This window comes from Eurypyga helias, unplaced genomic scaffold (assembly GCF_000690775.1).
Source record: "Eurypyga helias isolate BGI_N326 unplaced genomic scaffold, ASM69077v1 scaffold17081, whole genome shotgun sequence".
Taxonomy (NCBI): Eukaryota; Metazoa; Chordata; class Aves; order Eurypygiformes; family Eurypygidae; genus Eurypyga; species Eurypyga helias.
This window is the reverse complement of record NW_010233077.1, coordinates 29,945-53,524: the sequence shown is the minus strand read 5'-3', so window position 1 is coordinate 53,524 and position 23,580 is coordinate 29,945. Positions and strand designations below refer to the sequence as shown.

At 41.1% G+C, this 23,580-nt stretch overlaps 2 protein-coding genes across 2 annotated transcripts in view; one reads left to right on the top strand and one right to left on the bottom strand.

The window, feature by feature from the left end:
- Positions 1 to 3,308: 3,308 nt before the first annotated feature.
- On the top strand, positions 3,309 to 9,416 carry BCCIP (BRCA2 and CDKN1A interacting protein; the record flags this gene model as incomplete). The annotated part of the gene is made up of 6 exons (XM_010161630.1): positions 3,309 to 3,383; positions 3,860 to 3,940; positions 4,940 to 5,032; positions 5,573 to 5,760; positions 6,167 to 6,344; positions 9,246 to 9,416. Coding segments are annotated over 6 exons (786 nt in total), but the record flags the coding sequence as incomplete, so codon positions are not given.
- A 451-nt stretch (positions 9,417 to 9,867) lies between these two features.
- The window catches only part of DHX32 (DEAH (Asp-Glu-Ala-His) box polypeptide 32), a 24,679-nt gene continuing 10,966 nt past the window's right edge, over positions 9,868 to 23,580 (bottom strand). The window contains exons 7-11 of the mRNA XM_010161629.1: positions 15,028 to 15,219; positions 13,720 to 13,869; positions 12,354 to 12,544; positions 11,304 to 11,485; positions 9,868 to 10,060 (exon numbers count right to left, since the gene is read on the bottom strand). Coding sequence (XP_010159931.1) covers positions 9,868 to 10,060; positions 11,304 to 11,485; positions 12,354 to 12,544; positions 13,720 to 13,869; positions 15,028 to 15,219 — 908 coding nt within the window. The remainder of the gene's footprint in view (positions 10,061 to 11,303; positions 11,486 to 12,353; positions 12,545 to 13,719; positions 13,870 to 15,027; positions 15,220 to 23,580) is intronic.

Sequence of the window (23,580 nt, the reverse complement as noted above, 5' to 3'; positions counted from 1 at the left end):
CCCAAACCGTTCTGTGAATGGTTGTTTAGGGTCCTAAGTTGGTTGTTTTCGTCTTGATTTAACGTGGGAATCCCCGAGGCCGTGGGAATCCCCGAGGCCGCTGTCCGTTGTACAGACGGCCCTGGCCTGCAGCCTGTCCACATCCGTGGTGGGCCTGGAGGCAGCCACTCATTTACATTTTCTTTTTGTATTTTTGTATAAATATATATGTTTAGTATAAGGGGAGGATTAGAAGAAATGCCAAGCATCGAGGAAATGTTATGTTCGTTTCTTTTCTGAGCTTTCTCTGTATAGATCTGCACCTGGACTTAGGTGAAAATGCATTTAGTTGTGACACACAACACTGGGGAGTGTCCCCCTTTCGAGGAAAGGAAGAGATATGCACTCACTTTGAACTCTTGTTAAAATCTTTGAATGGTAACGTAATCTGTCATTTTAACAGGGCTTAAATGAGTAAATAAACAGAACTATCCATGGTTTTAACTTGGTGTATTTCACATTAAATATTTTGCTAACTTCATAGAATCATAGAATGGTTTGGGTGGGAAGGGACCTTAAGCCCACCCGGTCCCACCCCCTGCCATGGGCAGGGACACCTTCCACTAGACCAGGTTGCTCCAAGCCTCATCCAGCCTGGCCTTGGACACTTCCAGGGATGGGGCATCCACAGCTTCTCTGGGCAACCTGTCCCAGTGCCTCCCCACCCTCTGCAGGAAGAATTTCTTCCTGATATCTAATCTAAATCTCCCTCTGTCAATTTAAACCTGTTACCCCTTTTCCTGTCACTACAGGCCCTTGTAAAAAGTCCCCCCCAGCTTCCTTGTAACCCCCCCCAGGCCCTGGAAAGTGCTCTAAGGTCTCCCCAGAGCCGCCTTTTGCCAAGTCTGAAGACCGCCAACTCTCTCAGCCTGTCCCCATAGCAGAGGGGCTCCAGCCCTCTGTTCATCTTCGTGGCCCTCCTAGACTTCATTGTCTTCAGTATAATTTCACTTTGAGTTAATTATCTACTTTTCTTTTTCTTAGATGAGGCCTCAGTTGGCTTGTTAGTAAATAAAACAAATAAAAAAAAGCACCGGTCATGCTATCACAGTGGAAAAGCATATTTGACGTGGCACACGTGGTAAATTGGCACTGACTTAATTTGACCTCACATAACGCTTATGAAGATCTGGAATAGCACTGCTAGTGTTCTGTGAACTGTTTAGTGTTTGTAAACTGATACAAGAAGCTGAAGTGCTCAGCATTCTGCACAATGTAGGCAGGACAGTGGTTTTTCACTGTGGTGTTTGTGGATGAAGTTTGTTCAGTCTTCAGTGCCAGGGGTTTTGGGGATGGTTTCTGTGTCCCCTGCACTGGTGTGCACTATTATGTTTCATTGCAGTAGTGTGTGCTCTGGATAAAGTTTCTCAATATAACTATTACTTTAATTTAGTAGCCCAGTTTGAAGATGATATATCACTGTTACATCCATTTCAGTTTGGAAGCCTTGCTTTAAAGGTATATGGAGTTTTCCTCAATTCTTGTATAAGACACCAAGGAGTGCCTTGGTCGTATTAAAGAAACGTGCTGGACATTTGTAACTGTACAAACGCAGAAGGGTGTTCTTAAAGGGTGTCTGTCGCTCTGGAATTCTCAGCATTTTTATTTGTGCCATCCTAGCCTTTCTCTTCACCTCCTTCCACTTCAGGTGGAAAAAGGACAGTCTCTTCATTTATGCAGATACTTCCTTCATGTGTTCGTTCTGTCAATCTGAGATGTGATCGCCGACCGCGCTTGCCTGGCTTTGGATGCAGTGCAAGGGGAAGAGAGTAAGTGCGCAGGAGCAAGACAGGTCACACCAAAATATATGACGAGTCTTTATTTGCCCTTTTATTTTTTTAAACAGATGAAAGATGGAGGGTTTGTAAAGTCTCTCATACCAGGCTGTTATTTTGGGTAGTGGAAAAGCCACGAAGCAAGACCAGTGTTAGAACATTTAGTGCTCCTGCGGTTTATATCAATTTTATGGCTGTGATTTGCACAGCGTTCAGAACCACTGTAAACTGTGTTTTGTTCAGAATTTACTGGCTTAATCATTCAGTGAGATCCTTGAATTTTAAAGCAGTCAAAAAGTTCGTGGATGCCAAGAGTGAGTGCTGTATGCACCAAGGATACAATCTCTTTTCTTATATAGGTAGCTTCTCTTGTAAATAATGTGCTCGCAGTTACCCCTACAGAGCTGCCTTGCTTTACTCGACTACAGAAGAATATCCGAGTGTGTCTCCTGATTTTTATCCCCCACCCCCATTTTAAACAGACCTGTAAAGCTGTTCTCCCAGCAGACTTCCAGTAAAGATCATGACCTCAGTATGGGATCGGAGAGAGTGATGAGTCCTAACTGGTGACAGAATTAAGGTCCAGATTGTTCAGAAACAATCTATAGCAAAACAATTCTTCCCGCAGAGGGTGGGGAGGCACTGGGACAGGTTGCCCAGAGAAGCTGCGAATGCCCCATCCCTGGAAGTGTCCAAGGCCAGGCTGGATGAGGCTTGGAGCAACCTGGTCTGGTGGAAGGTGTCCCTGCCCATGGCAGGGGGTGGGACTGGATGGTCTTTCAAGTCCCTCCCAACCCAAACCTGCTGTGATTCTATGAGAGCAGAATCCAAACCAACGATTAAAAGGCAAAATAAATTTGGATGATCTTGTGGTTCATGGAGGAACTGGTAGGCGTGGTGCTGGTAATACAGCAGGTCACTAAAAACGTTAGGTAGGTGCACAGGATTTGTTCTGGAAGGAGAAGCAGGAGTTCACATTCTGTTTTGCTGTGACAGGGTCTCATCGTGTGCCCGTTGAACTGACTTCCCAAATGGGGTTAATGATGCCATTAGGATTTGAGGAAACAGCAGAAGTATGGCTTTGGATGTTATTATTTAAATGTCTGCAGCAATCTTCATCTTTAGCCAAGGCATGTACTCTCCAATTGTGCAGTTTTTAAGAGTTTAACTGCCTGGATCAAGCCTCTCTGCAGTAAGAGTCTGTGTGGGTACAGTGAACGTAATGGTGTGAAAGAAATTGCAGGAACAAAGCACTAAAGGCTTGTTCACAACATCGTGTGGAGGTTAGTTTTAAAAAGTGACTTTCATGGATGCTCTGTAAAGGTTACAGGAGAAACAGTAACTGTACCAGTTGCTGAGCGCACTGAAAAGTGGAAGTAAATTCCATTTCCGATGTCGAGTGTTGCTTGTCTTCAAGTTTCTTATGGTTTAGCTTTGTTTTGCTATAGCTTCTTGCCAAGTATGTTTGATATTCTGTATTTTGCTTCTTCACAGGAAGTGAATATTGAATTCGAAGCACATTCCATATCAGGCAATGACTATAATGGGATAAAGAAATTACTACACCAGGTACTTTGACTTCTTGTTAACTGGTTGATATTTCCATTAGTAAATAATATCTAAAGGGTTATGCAAAGTTGTCAGGTCACGTTATCTGTGTGGATTCATAGTTTTGCTGTGCTTCAGCTCATGCAGATTGAACTGTGACAGCCACAGTGAACATGTGTCTCTTAAACTGTAGGTAGCTTCAAGAACTTTTTTGGTAAACTACAGCTCTTGGAAAGCAGTGACACAAGTAATGTGCTTGTTCAGTGTGCAAATTCCAGTTTGTGGAGGGTCGGGGAGCAAGTGCTTCAGGAAGCTGATTTAGTCTGTACGGTACAATATTGAAGGAAGTTCAGTAAAGAAAGTCACTAAATGGCAGTTGAAAGTGGGACAGAGCATTGTATAGCAGCTTAGAGAAATTACTGACTGCATTTTCTGCTAAGTGGCCCATGATACAGTATCGAGTCTAAAACTTCTTAATCCTTGTTTCTATTTTCCAGTTGTTTCTAAAAGCTCCCGTTAACACTGCTGAATTAACTGATATATTAATACAACAGAATCATATTGGAAGTATTATCAAGGTAAGACAGAATTTACATTTGTTAATTAAGGACAATGCTTTTTACGTTTGTAAATTAAGGACAGTGCTTTTTATGTTGAAATGACATAATGGACTTTCAGAAGTGGATCCTTCTGAAAAGGATTTGTAAATTTACAAATTTGTAATTTGTGTGCTTTCTTGCTTTGAGTTTAATTCTTCTCTGGGAGCTGAAATTTTCAATGCCTATTTTCAACCAAACAAGGAATTGATTTATTCTTTTGGTTGCCTTTTTTTAACATATGGAAGGCTTTTCACCTTTCTCTTTGAATTTTGGTGTAGTAGAGTAATAACTGAAAATGCTGTGGAGAAGGCTGTTACCGTTCCATAAGAAATAGAACCTTGTGGTTTTCCTACATTCTCAGGTTGTGCAGCAATGTAGACCAAAAATATCCTGCATGTAGTTTCCTGTTGTGCAGTAAAGATCCCATGGTATCATTGCTATACATTCCCTTTTTGTCCCGTGCCAACAGTTTTTCTGCCCAAGTTTAATATCATCCTTATATTACAACTGCATTACAACTGCAGTTCTTAGCCCATGTTTTCCATTGTGGAGTTTTCCTGAGCTTTTTTTTTCACTCCCTGCCAAAGCTCTATTACTCTATAGTTTGTAAGATTTTGCAGGTTTGTTTCCCTACGTTAGAAACCAAAAAACATTGGGATTGCTTAAGATCCTGCCATCCCTTGTACCGAGATGCTGCCTATTATATGTGAGCTATCAAATTTTAGTGCCTTTCAAAAGATCCTGCTGTAGAAGATACATGACCTGGCTCTGCACATAGCTGGCTCTAAGCACACAGAGACATTTCAGTGACGCGGCGCTTTCATAACCGTAACCAGAATTTGTAGGTTGTGTGTTTGTACAGATTACCTCGATGGTTGTCATCAGCGGGGCACCTTTGGGAAAGAAAAACATTTTTTGTTGCAGAGAGTGGAAATAAAATGTCAGTGTGAGTTGTTGCTTTTTTCTTTCATTAAATAGCAGGCAGAAGTCCAAGAAGACAGCAGTGATGATGATGAAGATGATGATGAAGTTTTTGGGTTTATAAGCTGCTTAAACTTAACAGAAAGGAAGGTTGGTATTCCTCATTAACATCTAGACATTAATAAATGCGACTGTGTCCTGCTTTTCTGCCTTGTATAACAAGCCTAAACAGCTGGATCAGGATTTTGAATTCCGCCGTGGAGGACTGTGGTCAAGTTGCACATCACTTAGCTTTCTTTTGGATCTAGTCCTGTGTAACTTGCTGAAGGTGAGACGTGAAGCAAAGAATGGGATAGAGAGTTAAAACTAGGTCTGATTAAGTAGTTCCAGGGTAACTGAGCTGTCAGCCCCTTGTATTTTTTTTTCACTTTCATCTCTGGCAGCTTTGGTGGTGTGCTGTTGAGGGTACTGGCGTTGCAGCTCCTAGCTGTGTTCCTAGCCCTAAAGACCCTTTGTTTGTCCTCAGCTGCAGGGCCGGTAAATATTTTCAGAGAAATTGTATGGTGCTTTGGAGACTGCTAAGGAAACTGCCAGTAGGCCTGTAGAGGGTTCCCTTGAAGTTCACACTCAAGGTTTTCTTGTGTAAATAACTGTTCTGTAATGTAAAGAAAATTTACCTTTTGATTCTAGGGTACACAGTGTGCTGAACAAATCAAAGAGCTGATTCTAAGTCGGTGTGAGAAGAGCTGTGAACAGCACGTAGTGGAACAACTGAGTAAGCTCCTCAGTGACAGTACAAAGCCTGTGGGTCTTCTGCTGTGCGAGAGATTCATTAATGTCCCACCGCAGATTGCTCTGCCCATGCACCAGCAGCTGCAGTAAGTTTGTTCGGGGTTTCGATTAGTTGCAAGTGAATGAGTGAAGCAAGTTAGGGGCCGGTTGATCTCCCAGATTTATATCTTTGTCTGGGTGACCAACTCAGGAGAGTTACACTTAGAATCGTTTCACAGACTCTCTACCATTAACTAGCTTCTGGGAAAAAAAGGGTTGTATTGTGAGGTGGGGAGAGACATCCACATTTTTATTGTTTTAAAGTGAAAGTAGTATGTTTAAGTGTATGCAAAATACATTTTCTGAGGCACTTGTACAAGAATAGGCTGCAATATCAACAACCTTTCCATCTTAATACGTTCTAGGATTTACTTAGGTACTCACTGAGGGTTTAAATTGTGTATGTAAACATGTCTTTTTAAATTGTATGTGTAAAGATTTATTTATATTTAGGAAAGAGTTGACTGAGGCACAGAGAACAAACAAACCTTGTGGAAAGTGCCACTACTATCTTCTTATCAGCAAGACCTTTACAGAAGCCACAAAGAGCACTTCTAAGAGGAGGGAAGGGAGAAATCAGCCAAAGGAGGAATTAATGTTCGCAAACGCAGAGGAAGAGTTCTTTTATGAGGTAACATATATGATTCTTTTAAAATGTTTATTTTTCTTGACATACAAGGAAAAGAGGTGTTTCACCCTGCATACGAGAGGGATTTAAAAAAAATGTGGTCACATATCTTATAAATTACATGAATGGAATGTCCACATTTTGAGGATGATCAAATGTTAATAAATCTAGGTATTGAATTTACCAGCATGTCCCAGGCCTTCTGAGTATACCAAAGTCTGAAATTCCCTTTGTTTGGAGAACCATGCAGTTTTCTTCTTCAGTCTGAATAATAAGAAGTATGAGACTTGTTCAGTGGCTGTGTCAGCTGAACAGAGAAGACTGACTTGGGGGACGTGGGTTGCAGGAAGTGTGGGTTAGCGTGAATATCTGTCGGTGGGATTCAAGCTAACATGATTTATATCACGAGTGGTGTTTAAGAGTGGCAGCTCAAACAACTGATGGTAGCTTGCAAGGGGGCTCTAACCTAATCATGTGACACAGCTCTAAGCACTTACAGGAGCAAAGGTTAAAAAAAAAGCAGGGAATTTGTGGTTAGTCTCAGTCAGCATCTGCCATGCATGTTAATACCTCGGTACACAGATTTTTGCCCTGTGCCTACGTAGTTAGTCCTGTGTCAGAAAAAAGCAGCTGCTGAGGCTGTATTTAGATTTGGTAATGCAGTTAAATGCATTTCTCTGAGATCTCTTCCCAAGAGACTTCACAAAGCTCTGCACCTGTGTCATCGGTGGTATTACGTGGAAACCAGGCCTACAGGGGTGCTGGGAGAGGACTTTTTGCAAGGGCCTGTAGCGACAGGACAAGGGGTAACGGGTTTAAATTGAAAGTGGGGAGGTTTAGATTAGATATCAGGAAGAAATTCTTCCTGGAGAGGGTGGGGAGGCACTGGGACAGGTTGCCCAGAGAAGCTGTGGATGCCCCATCCCTGGGAGTGTCCAAGGCCAGGCTGGATGAGGCTTGGAGCAACCTGGTCTAGTGGAAGGTGTCCCTGCCCATGGCAGGGGGTGGGACTGGGTAGGCTTTAAGGTCCCTTCCAACCCAAACCATTCTATGATGATTCTATGATGACCTGTTCTCTTTCGGATACCTGCTATCTTCAAAATCTACTCGGAATAAAAACCTTTTGAAGGTCCCAACGAGTAGCTATCACGTCCCTTTTTGGTCTGTTCTGCTCAGCACAAGTATGTCCATAAGCATTAAAATACTGAGATGGAAAATATGAAAAGCTGAAAGGGAGAAGCCTGTGATGCCCAAGTGTCCACGGGTGGCATGTTGTAGAGGGCCTATTTTATATTTATCTCTGTTTCGTTATTTCAAGTGGCATTTGAAACACTAATTGTGTGCTTTTATCTAAGTTGCAGTAATTTTAAACTCAAGTGGATATACTCAACCTGAACATGGGTTGGGTTTTTTTTTTAACAGTCTTTCTAGTGTTTTTAACAAATTTTAAACATGGAGGATATTTGATTGAGTGCGTCTCTGCACTTAATAATGTATATGTGTTAAATTAGTGTTGGAGTGTATATCCTCCCTAGTCACATGTAACACTAATTAGATTGCCATAAAACAGTATTCAGTGTGGTGAGGCAGACACTTAGAGCCATATAAAACAGGGAGAAGCCTTTTTGCACTTGTCAATTCCCTCTGCTTTATTCTGTTCCTTAAAATGTTACTGAAGGAGCAGACGAAATGCTCTGTTATAACCAGACTTGGAATTGATTAAAGGTTTTGGGCCTCCATGGCTCAAATTGTTCTTGAGCAAAGCCACTCAATTAACCTGATGGTTCTTCCAAAATTAAATTTACAACCTGGAGATACAGTCAGTAAATAGCAGTCCTGATAGGAAACTGGGTCTTAGCTTTCTCTGCAGAGGGAAGAGCTTACATAAGATTTCCTGCTTAGGAGTTCAGTTCATATGTCTTAATCTGACGTGTGTGAGAACTGGAAACATTCGTTGGGTAAGTTTTTCTTACCCATCAGGCATTTCGTCTGGGAAAGCTGATAAAAAAGGGCTGTTCTGTCTGTATGCAGTAGATACCACTGAAAAGAAATAATACATGTTACAGACACTACCTATTGGAAGGAGCATCCTTTATAAATACATCTTTCAGCAGTTCCAACCGTTTAGATACTTGACAAGAGCTTTTTGAAATTCTGCTCAGGATTCATATTAGTGCCTGTCCCCTTAATATTTCATTCCTATTGCCAGTGTGAAAGAGGAGATTACTGTACCACATATTCTTACAGATAGGTTAATTTTTAGGACTCTGAGCAGTTTTAGAGTAGGCCACAGAAAGAGCAGAGCCTGTTCATTGCTACAGGCCTTCCCCATGTTGCCCACCCCAAGCTATCACCCTTATTGCAGGCTCTATGCTACCTGTACTCTCGCTGTTCCTTTTATCTGGGTTTTCGCTGATCTGCTCATTCTCAAAACCACACAACTAGTGATTTCCTCTTGTTCCAGGGTTGAAGGTCTGTTAAGAGCCTGATAGCCCTGTTTTTGGTCAAGGATCCCTGCTAGTTGACACAATAGCTTCTAAGGGTCAGCATTTCTTAATGTAATAATTGGGAATGAAACCATCTGAAATGAGGCACAGTAAGCACATAAAGGGAGCATTGATTTCCCACCCTTCCCCCCCTACCTTAGGTCTTTTTTCTGACACCAACTGTAATGATAGCAATCATTTTAGAAATTAATATGAATTATATAAATTCTGTGGAAAGCAAATAGTTTAAAACAGTAGTATCTGGTAGGTTTTTTTGCTGGACGTTTGAGAGGGAAGAAAATAACTTCTTAATAAGCACGTATATAGTAGGGTCATTATTTATACTTTGTTTAGATGATGTATTATCTTCATGCTAATTAAAAAGTTTAATCCTACTGCATTTATATCTGTTGTTTAGAAAGCCCTGCTGAAGTTCAGCTACTCTGTGCAAGAGGAAGGTGACACCTGTCTGGGCGGCAGATGGTCCTTCGATGATGTGCCAATGAAACCTCTGCGGACTGTTATGATTGTTGCAGCTGATGGAATTAATGTAATTATGGATAAACTCAAGGACTATCTCTCACTCTGAACTTTCCCATAAACACCATTTTTTTCATAAAGCAGCTGTGCAGAGCTATGACTTCGCAGCATTTTGTGGGTTTGTACTGCTCAAATGCTTCCTCTGCGCACTGAGAAGTCAAGTAGGTTGTACAACTGAAAATATCCATCAAATTAATATTTTTAAATATTGTATCTTTTCATACTTTGGTATCATCACTAAGCAGTCAATAAAACCCCAGTGTTACAAGGAAACTTGAAGATATGCTCAGTATGTTTATAACCAAACCTAAATCTTACATTTTTTTAATGAAACAATGCATGCAACTCCTTTTGTTAAGAGAAGTGCTTTTTCTTTGTTTCTTCTGGTAAATATGGTTATGTCAAAAATGCAAAATAATTACATGGGTTAAGATGAGGATGTATATTGAATAGATGGCTTTTATTTATATTGGTCCAATATCTGGTAGTTCAATATAAAATCACTGAATAATACATCTTTGCTCAGTGGGAGTTTGGGGGAATTTTTCATTGTCTTTGCTGTCGTCATGCGTTTGCTGTTCCTCCTTCGCGGTTGAAACAGGTGACAAGTGATTGATCACTTTCTGCAGAATATCCTTACTTTCACTTGGAGGAAGATTGCTAAAATAATACTGAGGTACCAGCTCCACGAATCTGGTGAGGAAATAAGACAAACCATTATTTTTTAATTTCATTTTGAAATGCTGTATTAGCTATTTCTGAGCTTGTACAAAAGACACCAACATCATGCTGATGCACAGAGCGACAAAGTTGGTATTTCAGCTCAAACCCAAAACTCTCTGCAAGATGTAGTAGTAGTTTGTGTTTTCAATAGCCTTGCACTTAACGTACTCTGCGTATGCTTCAGGTGATTGTTCTCAACGCTGCAGATTGCATGGAACAGTCATTTTTCTGGATTTGAACATACTTTTGGTTCAATAAAAGTACGAACAAGGCTTTCTTATAAACACTGAAAATAGAACAGATAGGACGGTGAAATGTATATTTTTAGTGTTGAGACCTTTTTGCAGAAGGAAGACTCTAGTCTTTTCTTGAATCCATAAGCAGTTGATACGGGGTGATTTAGCTGGCTGGGTACATAAAACATGTCAAGAAAAAGACTTGCTGGAAAATAGCTTTTCAGGGAACAAAGAGATTTCCAGCTAGATTAATCTGTGAGCACACTGCTGTGTGAACTCTTCCTTGATTTTTTTCCTGTATATTTTACCTTGTAAGAAACATTTTGCTACTTAGTTTTCTTCAATGGAAGAATTGATTTCAGTCACAGTGGCAGACCTTGAGACTTAGTTCAGTACCTGAACAGGTCAGCACGCGTTAGGAAATATGACAAGGGTGAGTGAAACGATCTGTTTGTTTCACATCAAAAAATAGTAAGGGCGTGAGATCACAGTTGTTCTCTTTTTTTAATAGTTCTGAGCTCTGATTCAGTGAGTGTTCCAAATAAAAATGGAGACATAAAGCAAAGCTACACACAGTGACAGAACAGTACTGGTATGTAATCATGTAAAGTTTATTCCACATATATTCACTAGTGAATCTATGAAGTGTGAAAACCAATAATTTCTTCACCCTTCCAGTGATGCCAGCACCTCTTGCTTGACTAGCCATGAAGGTTGTCCTCTTATGCCCATTTTACTGATTATTTTTATAAACCAGCATCCCTACCTTGAGTGAATCAGTTATGCTTGGAATGTTTTCTCAACAGAACCAGAAGATAGCTATTTTTATGGCAGAGAGAAAGGAATTGGAGAAGATGACCAGAGTTGACTTCTCCAAGCACTGCTCTCAGTGTACACGTGTCTTCATCCTGTGACTTAAGTTACGCTTCTATGGCAGAGGTGTGAGTCAAGAAACAGTTTCATCATCGTTAACTTACAGGTCAGGTGATATCTCAGAGACGACTCTGATGGAATTGTCTTCTGATATACTAAATTCGTGGAATAAAACCCACTCAGGAATCCTTCTGGTGTTATGATATGATGAGAAAGGATGAAGCTGGGCCACTTGCCGGTGCATTAACATTAAGTAGTTACCTGAGCCATCTACATCACGAGCAGTCTAAAAACAATGCAAAGAGTTACCCATTACTTAATTGATCAATGTTTGCATATTACGTTAAAGCCACAAATTAAACTTGTATTCACATACTTTGAACTGGAGAGCCTAAACCTCTTCCCAAATTTCTGTGGGAAAGCTAGGGACTGGGTACTGTGCAATGAGGCTCAGAGTTAAAGAAGACATTGATCTGTATATTTGAAAGGGAACTGTCTGCAACGAAAGAGGGTGGGCTTATACAGGAAATATCTGAACTTGGCGATGGCCTTTGAAGTGTCTGTATGAAAACAGATGTATCTTAAAAAAGTATAATACTTTAAAACACAGTGTGTGGCCGGGCACTTGGAGTAGAGTAGTTTGGAGAGGTCATTCTTGTATTGAGGTGGAGCATAGTGATGTGACGAAAGCGTGTTTTCAAGTGGTAATTAATTAATATTTCTCATTTACTTTTACAATTGCAGTTAGAGTACCTCATTTGGTTGGAGAAAGCTGTATGTTACATTTACTTCAGCATATTCAACAAGTCAATTCTCTGTTTCCAGGATATTTTCACAAAAACATCTTCAGAAAGGAGATAATGTCGGAGAGAATATTGTAAGTTAAAGAGTTTTTTTGAGGTAAAAGAGTTCTTTGAGTGAAAGGCATATTGACAGTTTTCCTCTTGCAGTGAAGTGTGAGGACTTCATGGTGTGATAGCTGAACCCCAGAGAGAGGCTTGGAATTGGCAGAAGTGTTTGTCTGTTACAGTGTGGGGAAAAAAAATGGCTTTTATCCTTTCTGATGTTCAAAAGATTTCACTGCCTAAGTTCTCTGGAAGCATTCTATGTAAGTTAACAATAGAGTAAGATGAAGCCACAATATTTTTCCTTACGTGCATAAAGTAGCCAGATAAGAGAGATTTCTTAATGCTTAGTATATTTTCTTTTGATCCAAAGTCTGGTTCTGAAATGGGAAGTTCGATACGCTTCATAATCTCTACTAGTTCCGCTCTGATCATTTCTGCCATCCTCAGTGCAGAACAGCTGAGAAAATAATCACGACACCATTTCTCCTTACTGTAATCTGTGGAAGAAAAAACAGTATTTTGTCTTAAAGCAAAGTGGTACTGAGAGGTTGTCTGATTCACAGATACTGCTCTGTAAAATGCTCTTTGACTGGTGCCATAGATTAGAAACAGTTTTGAGTGAGTGAGTAGCTGTGTCAGAGCTGTCCAAAATTGGATAACAAGAACCGTGTGGACAGTTTAGGCTCATAGATCTTGCTTGTCAAGTGAGTGGGCAATACTTGATAGCCTTAGTTTTATGGAATTGTAGCCTGTACTTTTCTGAATAAAAATAGTCAAATTCCCTTATTTGGTCTGTAAAAAGCAGTTGTTTTAAGTAGAATGAGTAGCAACTATTTTCAGGCTTTCTGGATTCAGGGCACGATATGGAATTGAAATGACACCTGTAGTGCTGGGGGTGATCCTGCATGCTGGTGAAGGTCGGGTTCTCTTGGATCCCTCTTCAGCGTTCAGCGTGACTGGATGTGAAACAGTCCTACTGCCCTGTCCGAAGCTTTTACTTGCTACATGCAAATCTACCACACCAGTGTCCGAGTACTGGACTCAGGCTAAACCAAACCTGAGCCAGATGCTTGAGCACAGGAAAATGCTATGAAGAGCTTCTGTCTGCTGTGCAGTCCTCTGGCGTTTATGGGGTTTCCTGTAAATGTTGAGCTTTAGCACTTTCAATTTTTTCCCTTAAACTTTCCTTCTAGGTGACAGCTATCAGAGAAACACCAGAATTGTTGGGCTGCTGAGGGAAACAAGTCCCTTCTCAACCATATTCAATGTTGTATCACGTCTTAAACCTGGATTATGAGCTGTTACAGGAGGAACTATCTCTGGTTTTGAACAATGTCACTTCAAATGACAGTAGTAACGGTGCTGACGTATCCTTGTTGGATGAGGTACGCTGCCCTAGGTCACTTTCAATTAGTTAATGAACTAAGAACAGTATTCATAGAACCACAGAATGGTTTGGGTTGGAAGGGTCCTTAAAGATCATCTAGTTCCAACCCCCCTGCCATGGGCAGGGTCACCTTCCACTAGGTTTCTCTCTGCAAATCAGCAGTTCCAGAATGAAACATTCAGAAAGGGTTTATGAATGAAATGCCAACAGCATTCATTTGTTTTGCTTTGTTTTTTCCAAATTGGTTGCAGTGTGCTGTGTTTTGTCTGGTCTGGGTGCACTTACATTGGCTTGAGGAGTTTGCGCTGGCCTCCTTGAACGCGTTGAAGACATTGATAAGAGTAAAGTGATCTCCTGCAGGGTGTGAGAATTTTCGCCAGCAAGTGAGAGCAATCTCTTCTGTTCCACGAGGGGCATGTAAGAAGCAATTAGGAGCTTAGGAAAAAATCAAGGCAGTGGTTATTAAGACATGGAGATGCATGCACAAATAGTAACTGCACTAATATTTTTCTTTTTTTCCCTTTCTCAGTTCCCTTTAATCTTCAGTGTTGAGTTGCTGCTGAAGAATCTATTGCATTCACTAAGGTTTTCTTTATGTTGATGTCCTTTCAGTCTCTTGTTTAGTTAATGTGTGCTGTAAGCACAAAAGAAAGTGAGGAGCTTTCTCCTAGACTGATTCCAAAAATGTTTCATAATAGCATGGTCCAATTTATCCAGAATCCAAGTGTATGGTTACTTTAATATAAAAAGAAACTAAATCTCTGGATGTAATGCCTTAATTTGCTCATATATGTTTACATTTGTGCTTTTCAACGCATTTTAATTCTATTGTGGTGCTATGCTACATAATTGTGACTTTTGAGACAGCTTATTTTAGCTTTTTAAAAACTAAGCTTTGCCTATGCTCAGTCATTTACATTTGATTTATGTGCTTAAAAAATTTATCACAAGTTTAGGCCCACTATTAAAAACCAGACCGGCTTGAGCATGCAACCAGGTTGTTCCATATAGAGAAAGACTAATGCAGCTTGGTTTTTAGTTAACAACTTCTAATATTAATGTTCTTGCTCCAGACTTCATGTCCAGTGTTTGGGGCCAGCTGGTTCGTCTCACCGTGCCATGTAGGAGCAGTGTGATCCATCAGGACAGAATGGTATGGGTACTTCAGGTAGTTTTATAAAATATTTAAAGTGGAGAAACAAGATCACAGTGTAATTCCTCATAGGTTAACAGTTCCATATTGTTTTATCACTAGAACTTCCCCTAATTTGCTGCCCCAGTCTGTAAGAAATGTTCATGCATATGAGAGAAGTTCCTTCCGCAGGGGTGTTCTGTGTGTGCTTTCTGACAAACGGTTGGGAGTTAATGGGGCATCTGAAGCGTGGAATTGGAGTGCTACTTACCAATTCATTACGTGTGTGTCATCTCATGCCTAAAGACTGAAACAGCCAAATATATTAATTTACTTGAAATAAGCAGGATGTGAGTAGCAAAAGTTTGCCTTTGGGTTGCCCTTGTGAATAGACGTTGAAGGAGTCTAGGTGGTTGTGGCAGGTGGCACAAGCCGTGCGGTGAGACGTTATTTTTGAGTACCTGTTACCATGGCCGCAATGGTGAGCATTTCGTCAACGCACTCAAATTCACACGAAGCCAGAATTGACTTTGACAGTTGTGGATCCAGGGGAAATTCTGACATAATAATTCCAAATTCCGAAAGGTTTCCATCATTATCCAGGGCTGCTAGATAATCAAGGTCTTCCAAAGCTTGCATCAGGCTTTCAGGAGCTAATAAAAAGGAAAAATAATTCAAATTCTTGAGAATGGCTGTATAAAAATGAATGCCTGAATTCTCATTATAATATTTCAGCTGTATATTTCCTGTGTGAAAATGAGAGAAGTCAGCTTGTATCTTTTGACAATGGGTAAGAAGAAAAAATAATAAATTAGATGAACAGAAGGCTGAGAATATTCTGGAGGAAGAAAATTGTGGATAGCAATTACAGGGCTGCAAATAACCTTGTCCATCTTTCTGTCAGAGCAGTTTTTGTCAAAAGCCAAGACACCGTGAGTATTGCACTGTGACTGTGTAAAAAACTTCCACCCTTGGCAGTCTTCAGGTATTTTTTGTGTGCGTGCTCGTTCTTTGTCAAGAGGGGTGGTCATATCTGAGGGGTGTTGAGAGATGTACAACAGCTCTAGGAAAGGGGATTGTAAGCAAAGGGTAAGCATTTATGGAGGTTGTAGCTGTTTTGTTGTTCTTGCAGGTATTTGGAGTTGTCGTTGTTGCCTTTCTTTTTAATTATTGTGATTTTACATAGGTTCTCATGACGTGAGAACAAAAATGGGAATGCAGTAAAAGAAAACGTCTCCCCAACAATTGGCTGTACTTTCTCACTGCAGAAAATTAAATGTTCAATTTTCCCTTCTTGTAGGTTATTACTTCCTTACAACCTCCATAGGTGGAAGTGAGAACAGCGAGACAGAAAGAATAACGTGTGAATATAAGAAAATAATTAGCTAGGCTGAGAGACTAATTTGGGAAAAAGTAGGAAATAAGTGAATTTGGGCCACACATTGGGTAGGGAGCATGAGGATGAGATGGACTGAGCAGAGGCAAACACGGAGAATGGCATGAGTTAGAGTTTAGTGTTTAAGATGGGGGTCTAAGCAGTGAAAGCAGAGGAGAACAAAGACCGAAGTGATGGGGTTTGTATCTTGGATAAACCAAGTGGAGGCCTGCCAGGATTCGGCCATTGAACAGCAAGCTTTCGGGCTCAAGTGACCCGCACAGTTGGAGTGATAAGAAGACACGCCTGAAAGGGCAGGCTTAAGCACATCAGTACTTAAAATGAGCAGGTCTGTAGGAGATCGGCTGTTGATGGGAGCAGGTCGCTTTGACAAACCAAGCATAGGGGAGATTTGTGTGCAGCCATGGTGGCTACAGCGACTGAGCCTGAAAGCTGAGCAGAAGTTGTGAAGCCTACACTCTCCAAAAAGTAGTTGCTAGAGCATGAAAGGCATTGCTGGAGATTTGGGAACTCTTGAAGTGTGACGGCTCTTTTCCTCCCGGCTCTTTTCAGAGGTAGATTTGCGTTCCAGGTCTTACTGTAACAGTCAGTGTATTTTATGAGTGCCAGTTCATTTAAATTCATAACTGCTCTCCTATCACTGCAGCAACTTTCTCCTTATTCCTGTTTAAGGAACTGTTTGGTATTTTCCTCTGTTTTATGGAGATCAAGTGAACTTCTGGTTGGTGGCAAAAATTCCACTACAGCAGGACTTGGCCTCATCCCCAGCCAAGCACACCCAGCACGGGGAAGCTAATGACTGCACTGGCAAATTGTCAGGCTTCTGTGGGCTGCTGTCACTTTGCATATTAATGTCAAAAGCATTTCTAAATAAACCCAAACCACAAGCACAGCTACCCCACGCAGGCAGGGTGTGTATTTCTTCTATCTTCATTAGTAGGTGAGCAGCAATAATTTCTTCCTTGAATTCATTATGAACGGGGGCAGGTCTTTGGCAGGCTACTTCTGCATCACAGAGATGAAAAGCAAGGCGAGTCTGTGAGGAGCTGGTAGGGCACATTTAGCCATAACACGGCATTTCAGGCACCCTGCCTTCCTGCAAGAAGATCATGAGTTTTTACCTCGTTGGCAGTGACCTGTTAACTTACTGCCATCACTGTGTAATTACCTAGTTATGGTGAAGTACAGAAACAAGTAAATGGGAAGGAAGCAAGTGCCTGTTGTTTTTAGCTCTCTTCTGTTACTAATGTCTGAAGGGAAAAAAAGTTTATTAATTCCCCTTATATAAGCTTTTACGGAACTTCACCACCATGTAAATCTGTAAGTGCTGTGACCACTTAATTTTAAAATGCAGTTTTCAGAGAAATTTTCTCAGGAGTCTGTAAATTCCTGTTAAAGCTGTGGACCTGTTCCATTTCAGTATCAGAGTTTGTATCTCTGCCTGCACAGCATGAGGGGTTTCTGTCTAGAGAGAACATCTGTTATCAGACAAAGGAGGTTCAGTGGGATAAAAGATGAGTCCTTACAAAAGCTAAAGCATCTGAGAAGAACATACTTAGGAATGTTTGGAGAAATGAAAAGTAACAGCTGATGAGAATGAGTCGGTGACACAAAATAGGTGTCAGTGGTTGAAAATACAGGGAGAGAAAATGGTCAGTCAGACATACAGTAACTACTAGGTGTGCTGGTTTTGGGTTAATTTTTTTCACAGTAGCTGTATGGGGCTGTTTGGGGTTTGTGCTGAAAACAATGTAAATAACCCAGGGATGTTTTTGATACTGCTGAGCAGTGCTGACACAGAGTCAAGGCCTTTTCTGTTCCTCACCCCACCAGCGAGGAGGCTGGGGGGTGCAAGGAGTTGGGAGGGGACACAGCCGGGACAGCTGACCCCAGCTGAGCAAAGGGATATTCCATCCCATATGGCCTCATGCCCCACATATAAAGCTGGGGGAAGGAGGAGGAAGGGGAGGGACATTTGGAGTGATGGTGTTTGTCTTCCCAAGTAACCATTACATGTGACTGAGCTCTTCTTTCCTGGGATGGGTGAACACCTGCCTGCCCATGGGAAGTGGGAAATGAATTCCTGGGTTTGCTTTGCTTGTGCACATGGCTTTTGCTTTACCTGTTAAACGGTCCTTATCTCAACCCAAAGGTTTCTCACTTTCACCCTTCCGATTCTCTCCCCCATCCCGCTGTGGGGGAGTGAGCGAGCGGCTGTGTGGGGCTCAGTTGCCGGCTGGGGGTAAACCATGACAAGAAGTAATGAAATTGATTTCCACAAATCAATAAAGTAGTTTGTGCCGGAATTTACGAAATAGGTGGTTATATGGCAGCCAATTTCAATCCCCTGATACCATCAGTAATTTGCATTGTTATGCCTTAGAGTTAGTTGCCTTGAGATTTATAAGCACAAATTACTTCCCTATTTTGCTATGAGTCTTAACAAAAAAAAAAAAGGGCGTCTCCTGGAGCTTTATTGTGCTAGAAAGGACAAGATAGTAAGGTAGATTAGAGCAGGTGAAGGAACAGTAGAAAACAAAAGAGAGATATAACAGTGCGTTCAGATAATTGGTCTGTGTTTCGAGGCACAAACTCAATAAAAAGCCATTTTAGGAACAGCAAATGCTCATTTGAGAGTTCTTTATGATGTGGTTCCTATTTAAACAAAACCCACGATAAACCAAAAGTGGTGTAAATATTTGGATATGGAAAGCTCTTCTTTAAAGAACAGAAACCTGATTGTCTTATAATGATTTCTAGTGAGCGCCACTATTTTTAGGGCTGCCTGCCAGCGCCAGCTACGGCTGCCGTCGAGGCAAACTGCAAGGCTTTGTGACTTGACTGCTGCTGTCACTGAAGCAAAGTTAAAAAGAAGCTCTCAAGATGTGTCCTGTGCTTTTAGCAAGAAACTGTCATATCCCTGGAAGTTTAAAAGGTATTTCCTTATCTGATATTTTTGTTCCCTTGCCTGTGTTCTTTGGCTACTTAAAACTGGGTTGCTCTGGGCTTGTTTCAGGAAACCTGACCAGTTTTCCATAAATACTGGTCCTACTCTTGATCATGCTTAGGCTCAGGAAGGCAAATATGTGACTGAATGTTACTGTTAGCACTGAAGTCATTTCTCTGAGAGTTTCAGGCTGACGCCAAGTGATATTCTTGGTGTCAGTTTTTGTAACTTTGACATGACCAGAGCAAGTTACATTTCTGTGCGTTTAATCTTTTCAGTATCGCATCCCACGTGGCTGGAATTGAAGAGCTTAAGGTGTGATAAAATAAATACAAAAGCATTATTCTTGTTGCATAAGGAAACAAGTGATTTAGCTATTTGCCCAAAGTAATATGTGAATATTAGAATTAGGAATGAAACATAAATTTCATTATCTTTAATAGTCTAATAACTCAAACATTCTGCTTATTTGGAGGATCTACAGGTCCCATGTGCTGGCCTCCTACTCCCTGAAAATGTTGAGTATGTAAAATATCTTTTTCATGATCCATCTTTTCTTTCCACGGAAATAGCTGTAATGAAGTTAGAGCTGCAGTGAATGTCAGGTGAAGGGATGTTGTCTTTAAAGAGCTGATTCACTGCCTGGCAGACCACAGGGTTTTCCAGCTTCTGTTAGGCTTAACAGCATGAAGAACTGCCAAAGGAATTACTGCAGGGAGAGCAGTTCTGGGGAATGGCGTTTTCTGTTGTTGTTTTTTTACATTGCTCCTTGGATAGTGAGCTGAAGACGTGGAGAAACCTGGTGCCAAGTTTTCTTCAAATTACGCAAAGATTTTTCTTCCTCAGGGACAAGCTTCTGTGTGCAGGTTTCTTCTCGATTCTCTTTTTTCCCCCTATAGCTTCTGAAGTAGGATTCTTTTTATGAGTCTGTCATGCACTGAAGTCACTGGTTCTATAACTATTATTCTGAAATTATAGTGTATCATTAAAAATTACTTTCCTAAACTCACCCTTTGCAGTCTTTCCATTCCCCCTTACGCTGTTTTTTCGTTCCTCCAAGCTGACAATGTGCTTTTCTGCCAGCAGGGACAGCCAGGCCAGGGGCTGACCTTCATTTTTCCACCATAAATATACCGGGTGATCTCCCCACACCAGGCATAAGCCTGGTTCATTGAAGGGACTGTTCAGCAAAGTCGGTGTTCTGTCTGCCTGGCATCATCCTCAGGGCACACACATGGCTGTGCAACATGTATATGCACAAAGAGTATAATTTAAAGAATATTATATAATGGCATACAAATTGATTTTAATCACTTTAGTTATATTCTAGTGAATGATGTGAGAGTAGTCCAGTTTAAACAGTACTGGGCTACCCTTTCTCATTTTTGGGATGCCCTTTGTGATACCAGCTCCCCATCTTAAGCAATTGGCTACGTTCAGTGTGGTACGTGCTATTCATACTGCCCTGGCTCCCATTCCTGACGCCTCTTGTCTCATGGGTATGGGACAGCTGCTAAGGGTCGGGTTGTTCACTCCATACTTTGCTTCCTATGTTTGTTTGCTGTCTGGTCCTTGCCTCCTCCAATTGCTTTTCCCACTGATTTTTGCAGGACAGACTATCAAGAGTGTGGCCATGTCTGTGCTATCAGAAAGCTTTTAATTAGGAGATCTATAATACTATTTAATTGATGAATTTCAGAAATGAAAACACCAAAGAATCAACAAGTGAACTTAAGATAATAAATCTTGAAGTGATCTCTGTTGAGCAGGCCTTCCATGCGCATTGAGTTTCTGTCTTTGACAGTCTGTTTCCAATGAAAAAATACACTAATTTTGATTCTGAAACAATTCGAAATGATATTCATTTATACAACTGCTGTTATTACGGGTCTTCTAGAAATGTATTCTCAGTGGGACTGTAATAGTGTAGCTCTCAAATGTCATGGTGTCCATCCATGACCATCAACAACTATTTTAGTCTGAAAATTGTTTATGGTAATTCCGCATGAATGCAGAATCTGGAAACTGCTTTCACCTTGATTTCTCATGGAAATTTTACATGGTTTCATCTTTATACTGATTTGCATAGTTTAAATAAGGATTTTCCAGTGTTTTACAAAAACACATAATGTCGCTGCAGTCTATGGGAGAGGAGTTCTTTTGTCCCATTCTATAACACGGTAAAGATCTAGCTGATTAACTGATAAAATCGTAAAGACGTCCCGATTATAGTGGCACAGGCATTCAGATAATGCACTTCAGAACTGCAGTGCCAAATACGTTTTCATGTGGCTCATGAATTCCAGACAGGGCACCGAGTCTGCTGCATTCCCTCATCTTGATTATAGCGTGAATTAAATGCAGCAGCTGCAAGCCTGACATGTTTGTTGCTTTCATAATGCAGTAATGACTCAGAGTTAATCCAGGCTTTTATTTTCCCTCAAAGAACAGCAGAAAAAAACCCTTGTGCAGATTGTTGTTGAGCAGAAATACGATGTTTTACTGATGTCATTTTTGTGTCTTTACGTATCTGCTCTATTCTTTACTTCATGTACAGGGAATGGACTGTGAAGAGCTTCTCTTTGAACTCTTGCTATGGATATTGATGTGCTTCTGATTTGCTTGTTTGCCAGTTCATGTCCATACGTTACTCTGTCATCTCAGTGAAAGCATTCTTTTGTTTAGGAGAAATCAATTTGGGGTGAAAAAAAATCCAAAACCTTCATCTGTTTTACTGCAGCGAAAACTTGAGGATGTTGGAGGTGCAGAGGAGAGCCTGTAGAATGTGGGAAATGCTGCAGTGTCTCTGCTCCCTTTATTCAAAAGGAAAGCAAGGCCCAGGAGGCAAAGAGACGTGGATGAGTCAAGCAAAACAAACTGTGCTGGGGAGAAATAGAAAGGCTGTTTGTGTTTCTAGTATCTGCATCTCTGAGCAGCACTGGATTTGGCCAGGTCAAACGAGAGCACATGGAAATACTGCCGTTCGCTTGTTTGGTTTTTTTGTTTCCTTGGTCCAGTTGTTCTTGTGCCACGTTTGGTTGAGGGTGGGAAAATTGGCTCTGTGTACTCTTATATTAGATAAGATAATCTAATATATCTCTTATATTAGATAAGAAGAAGAACTGTTGTGCCCAGGAGTTTCCTTAGGGTTAGAGAAGTCACACTGCTGCTGTGTGAGCTGTGTTGCTCATTCTTTTCCCGCAGCCTGCCTGCCATCCCAGAGTCCCCTCCTCCTCTTCCTCTGCCTTCCTCATCTCTTCAGCTTACAGAAGCCTTATGCAACTCAACTGACTGCAGCCAAGACTCTGAAGCCTTTTTGGGAAGATAAAGTCTCTTCCCAAAAGGGAAGGCAGGATGCTTTCCATCTCTAGCTATTCCTCTGCAACATCTCTTTGACCTTATGACTAGTGGTGAAAAAGCTTTAGGGCTGCCTTTTCACTGGGTACCAGAGGTGTTTGGGGCTGAGCATCAAGGATTCTGAGGTGTGACTTTAGGGTCAGTCTCTGCTTCTGCTGGAGGATGTCGTGCTTCTGTAGCCTCTAGAGAGCTGCGTGGCGTTGTGTGCAGCACGTTGCGGCTATCTCAGCACAGAATGCGGAAACTTGGACTTTCTCAGGCTGAGATTATTGACCCAAAGCTCTCGGGAGCTTGAAGGGCCCAAAAGAAGGTTTTATATGCTTGAAAGCTTGATACATGTTTTGAGTTCTATCAGTTGGTCTTGCAGAATAAATAATTCCCCTTGCAAATTGGCTTATTTTGGAATTCCTGTTTGTTTCAGACAAACGTATTTCACACCTGGTGTTTGACACTGGCTGTATTCTGGTAGTGTGAGCTTTATAGGCTCTTCTGGAGAACTGTGGTAGGGTTATAACTTAAGTGTTAGTAGGGAAGAGGTTTGGTGTCTGCTCAGAAGTGGGAAGAAGAAGGCCCCAGGGCAAAGCAAGCCCATGTGTGATCTGTCCTAGGGTAAAGGAGGAGTTGTACTAGACAATTAAAGCAACTTTTCAAGTGTTTATGTGGGACCTTAAGAGGGGAAGGAGACCAGGGAATTGAGCAGGCACTGTCATCTCCTTTCAGTGGACCCCCTACAGTGTTTGTGGGATTTTTTATTTTGTTCAGTTTGTCTAACATTCCTCATGCTGCTTCAGTAAATCCTCAAACTTTTCACTACCTTGACCTGTCACTTTTGATCTGGTTAGCAAAAACTTTTCCATATTTGATGCCCGTCAAAGTAAAGCTGATGCACTTGTGAAATGCCTTTATAATTTTGTGCACATCCACAAGATGCTTTCTTCAGCTGCATTATCTCAAAATACAGACAAAACTTAGAAATCCTACATCTGAAATGCTGAAATGCCTCTAGCATTTCATTCTCTGTGAATAACGACTGTCTCCATTGAATACTGAGTGCTTTTCCTGATGTAACTTTACTAATTCCTTCTGTGTTTCAAGCACAACTTTCTTCATACCCACTAGAAGCACTAATACATTTTAGAATATATGTGTTTTCATAAAATACTTTCTAAATTTGAGTGGAAGCCCACTGTATTCCACAGCCATTTGCCACGAAGGCTTTCTAGATTCAGCACAGGGGTGGCGTTCACGAGGCCAAAGTACTCTCTGATTCTCAATATTGAATTAGTTACGACTCAGACTGGCCATGTCTTTTCA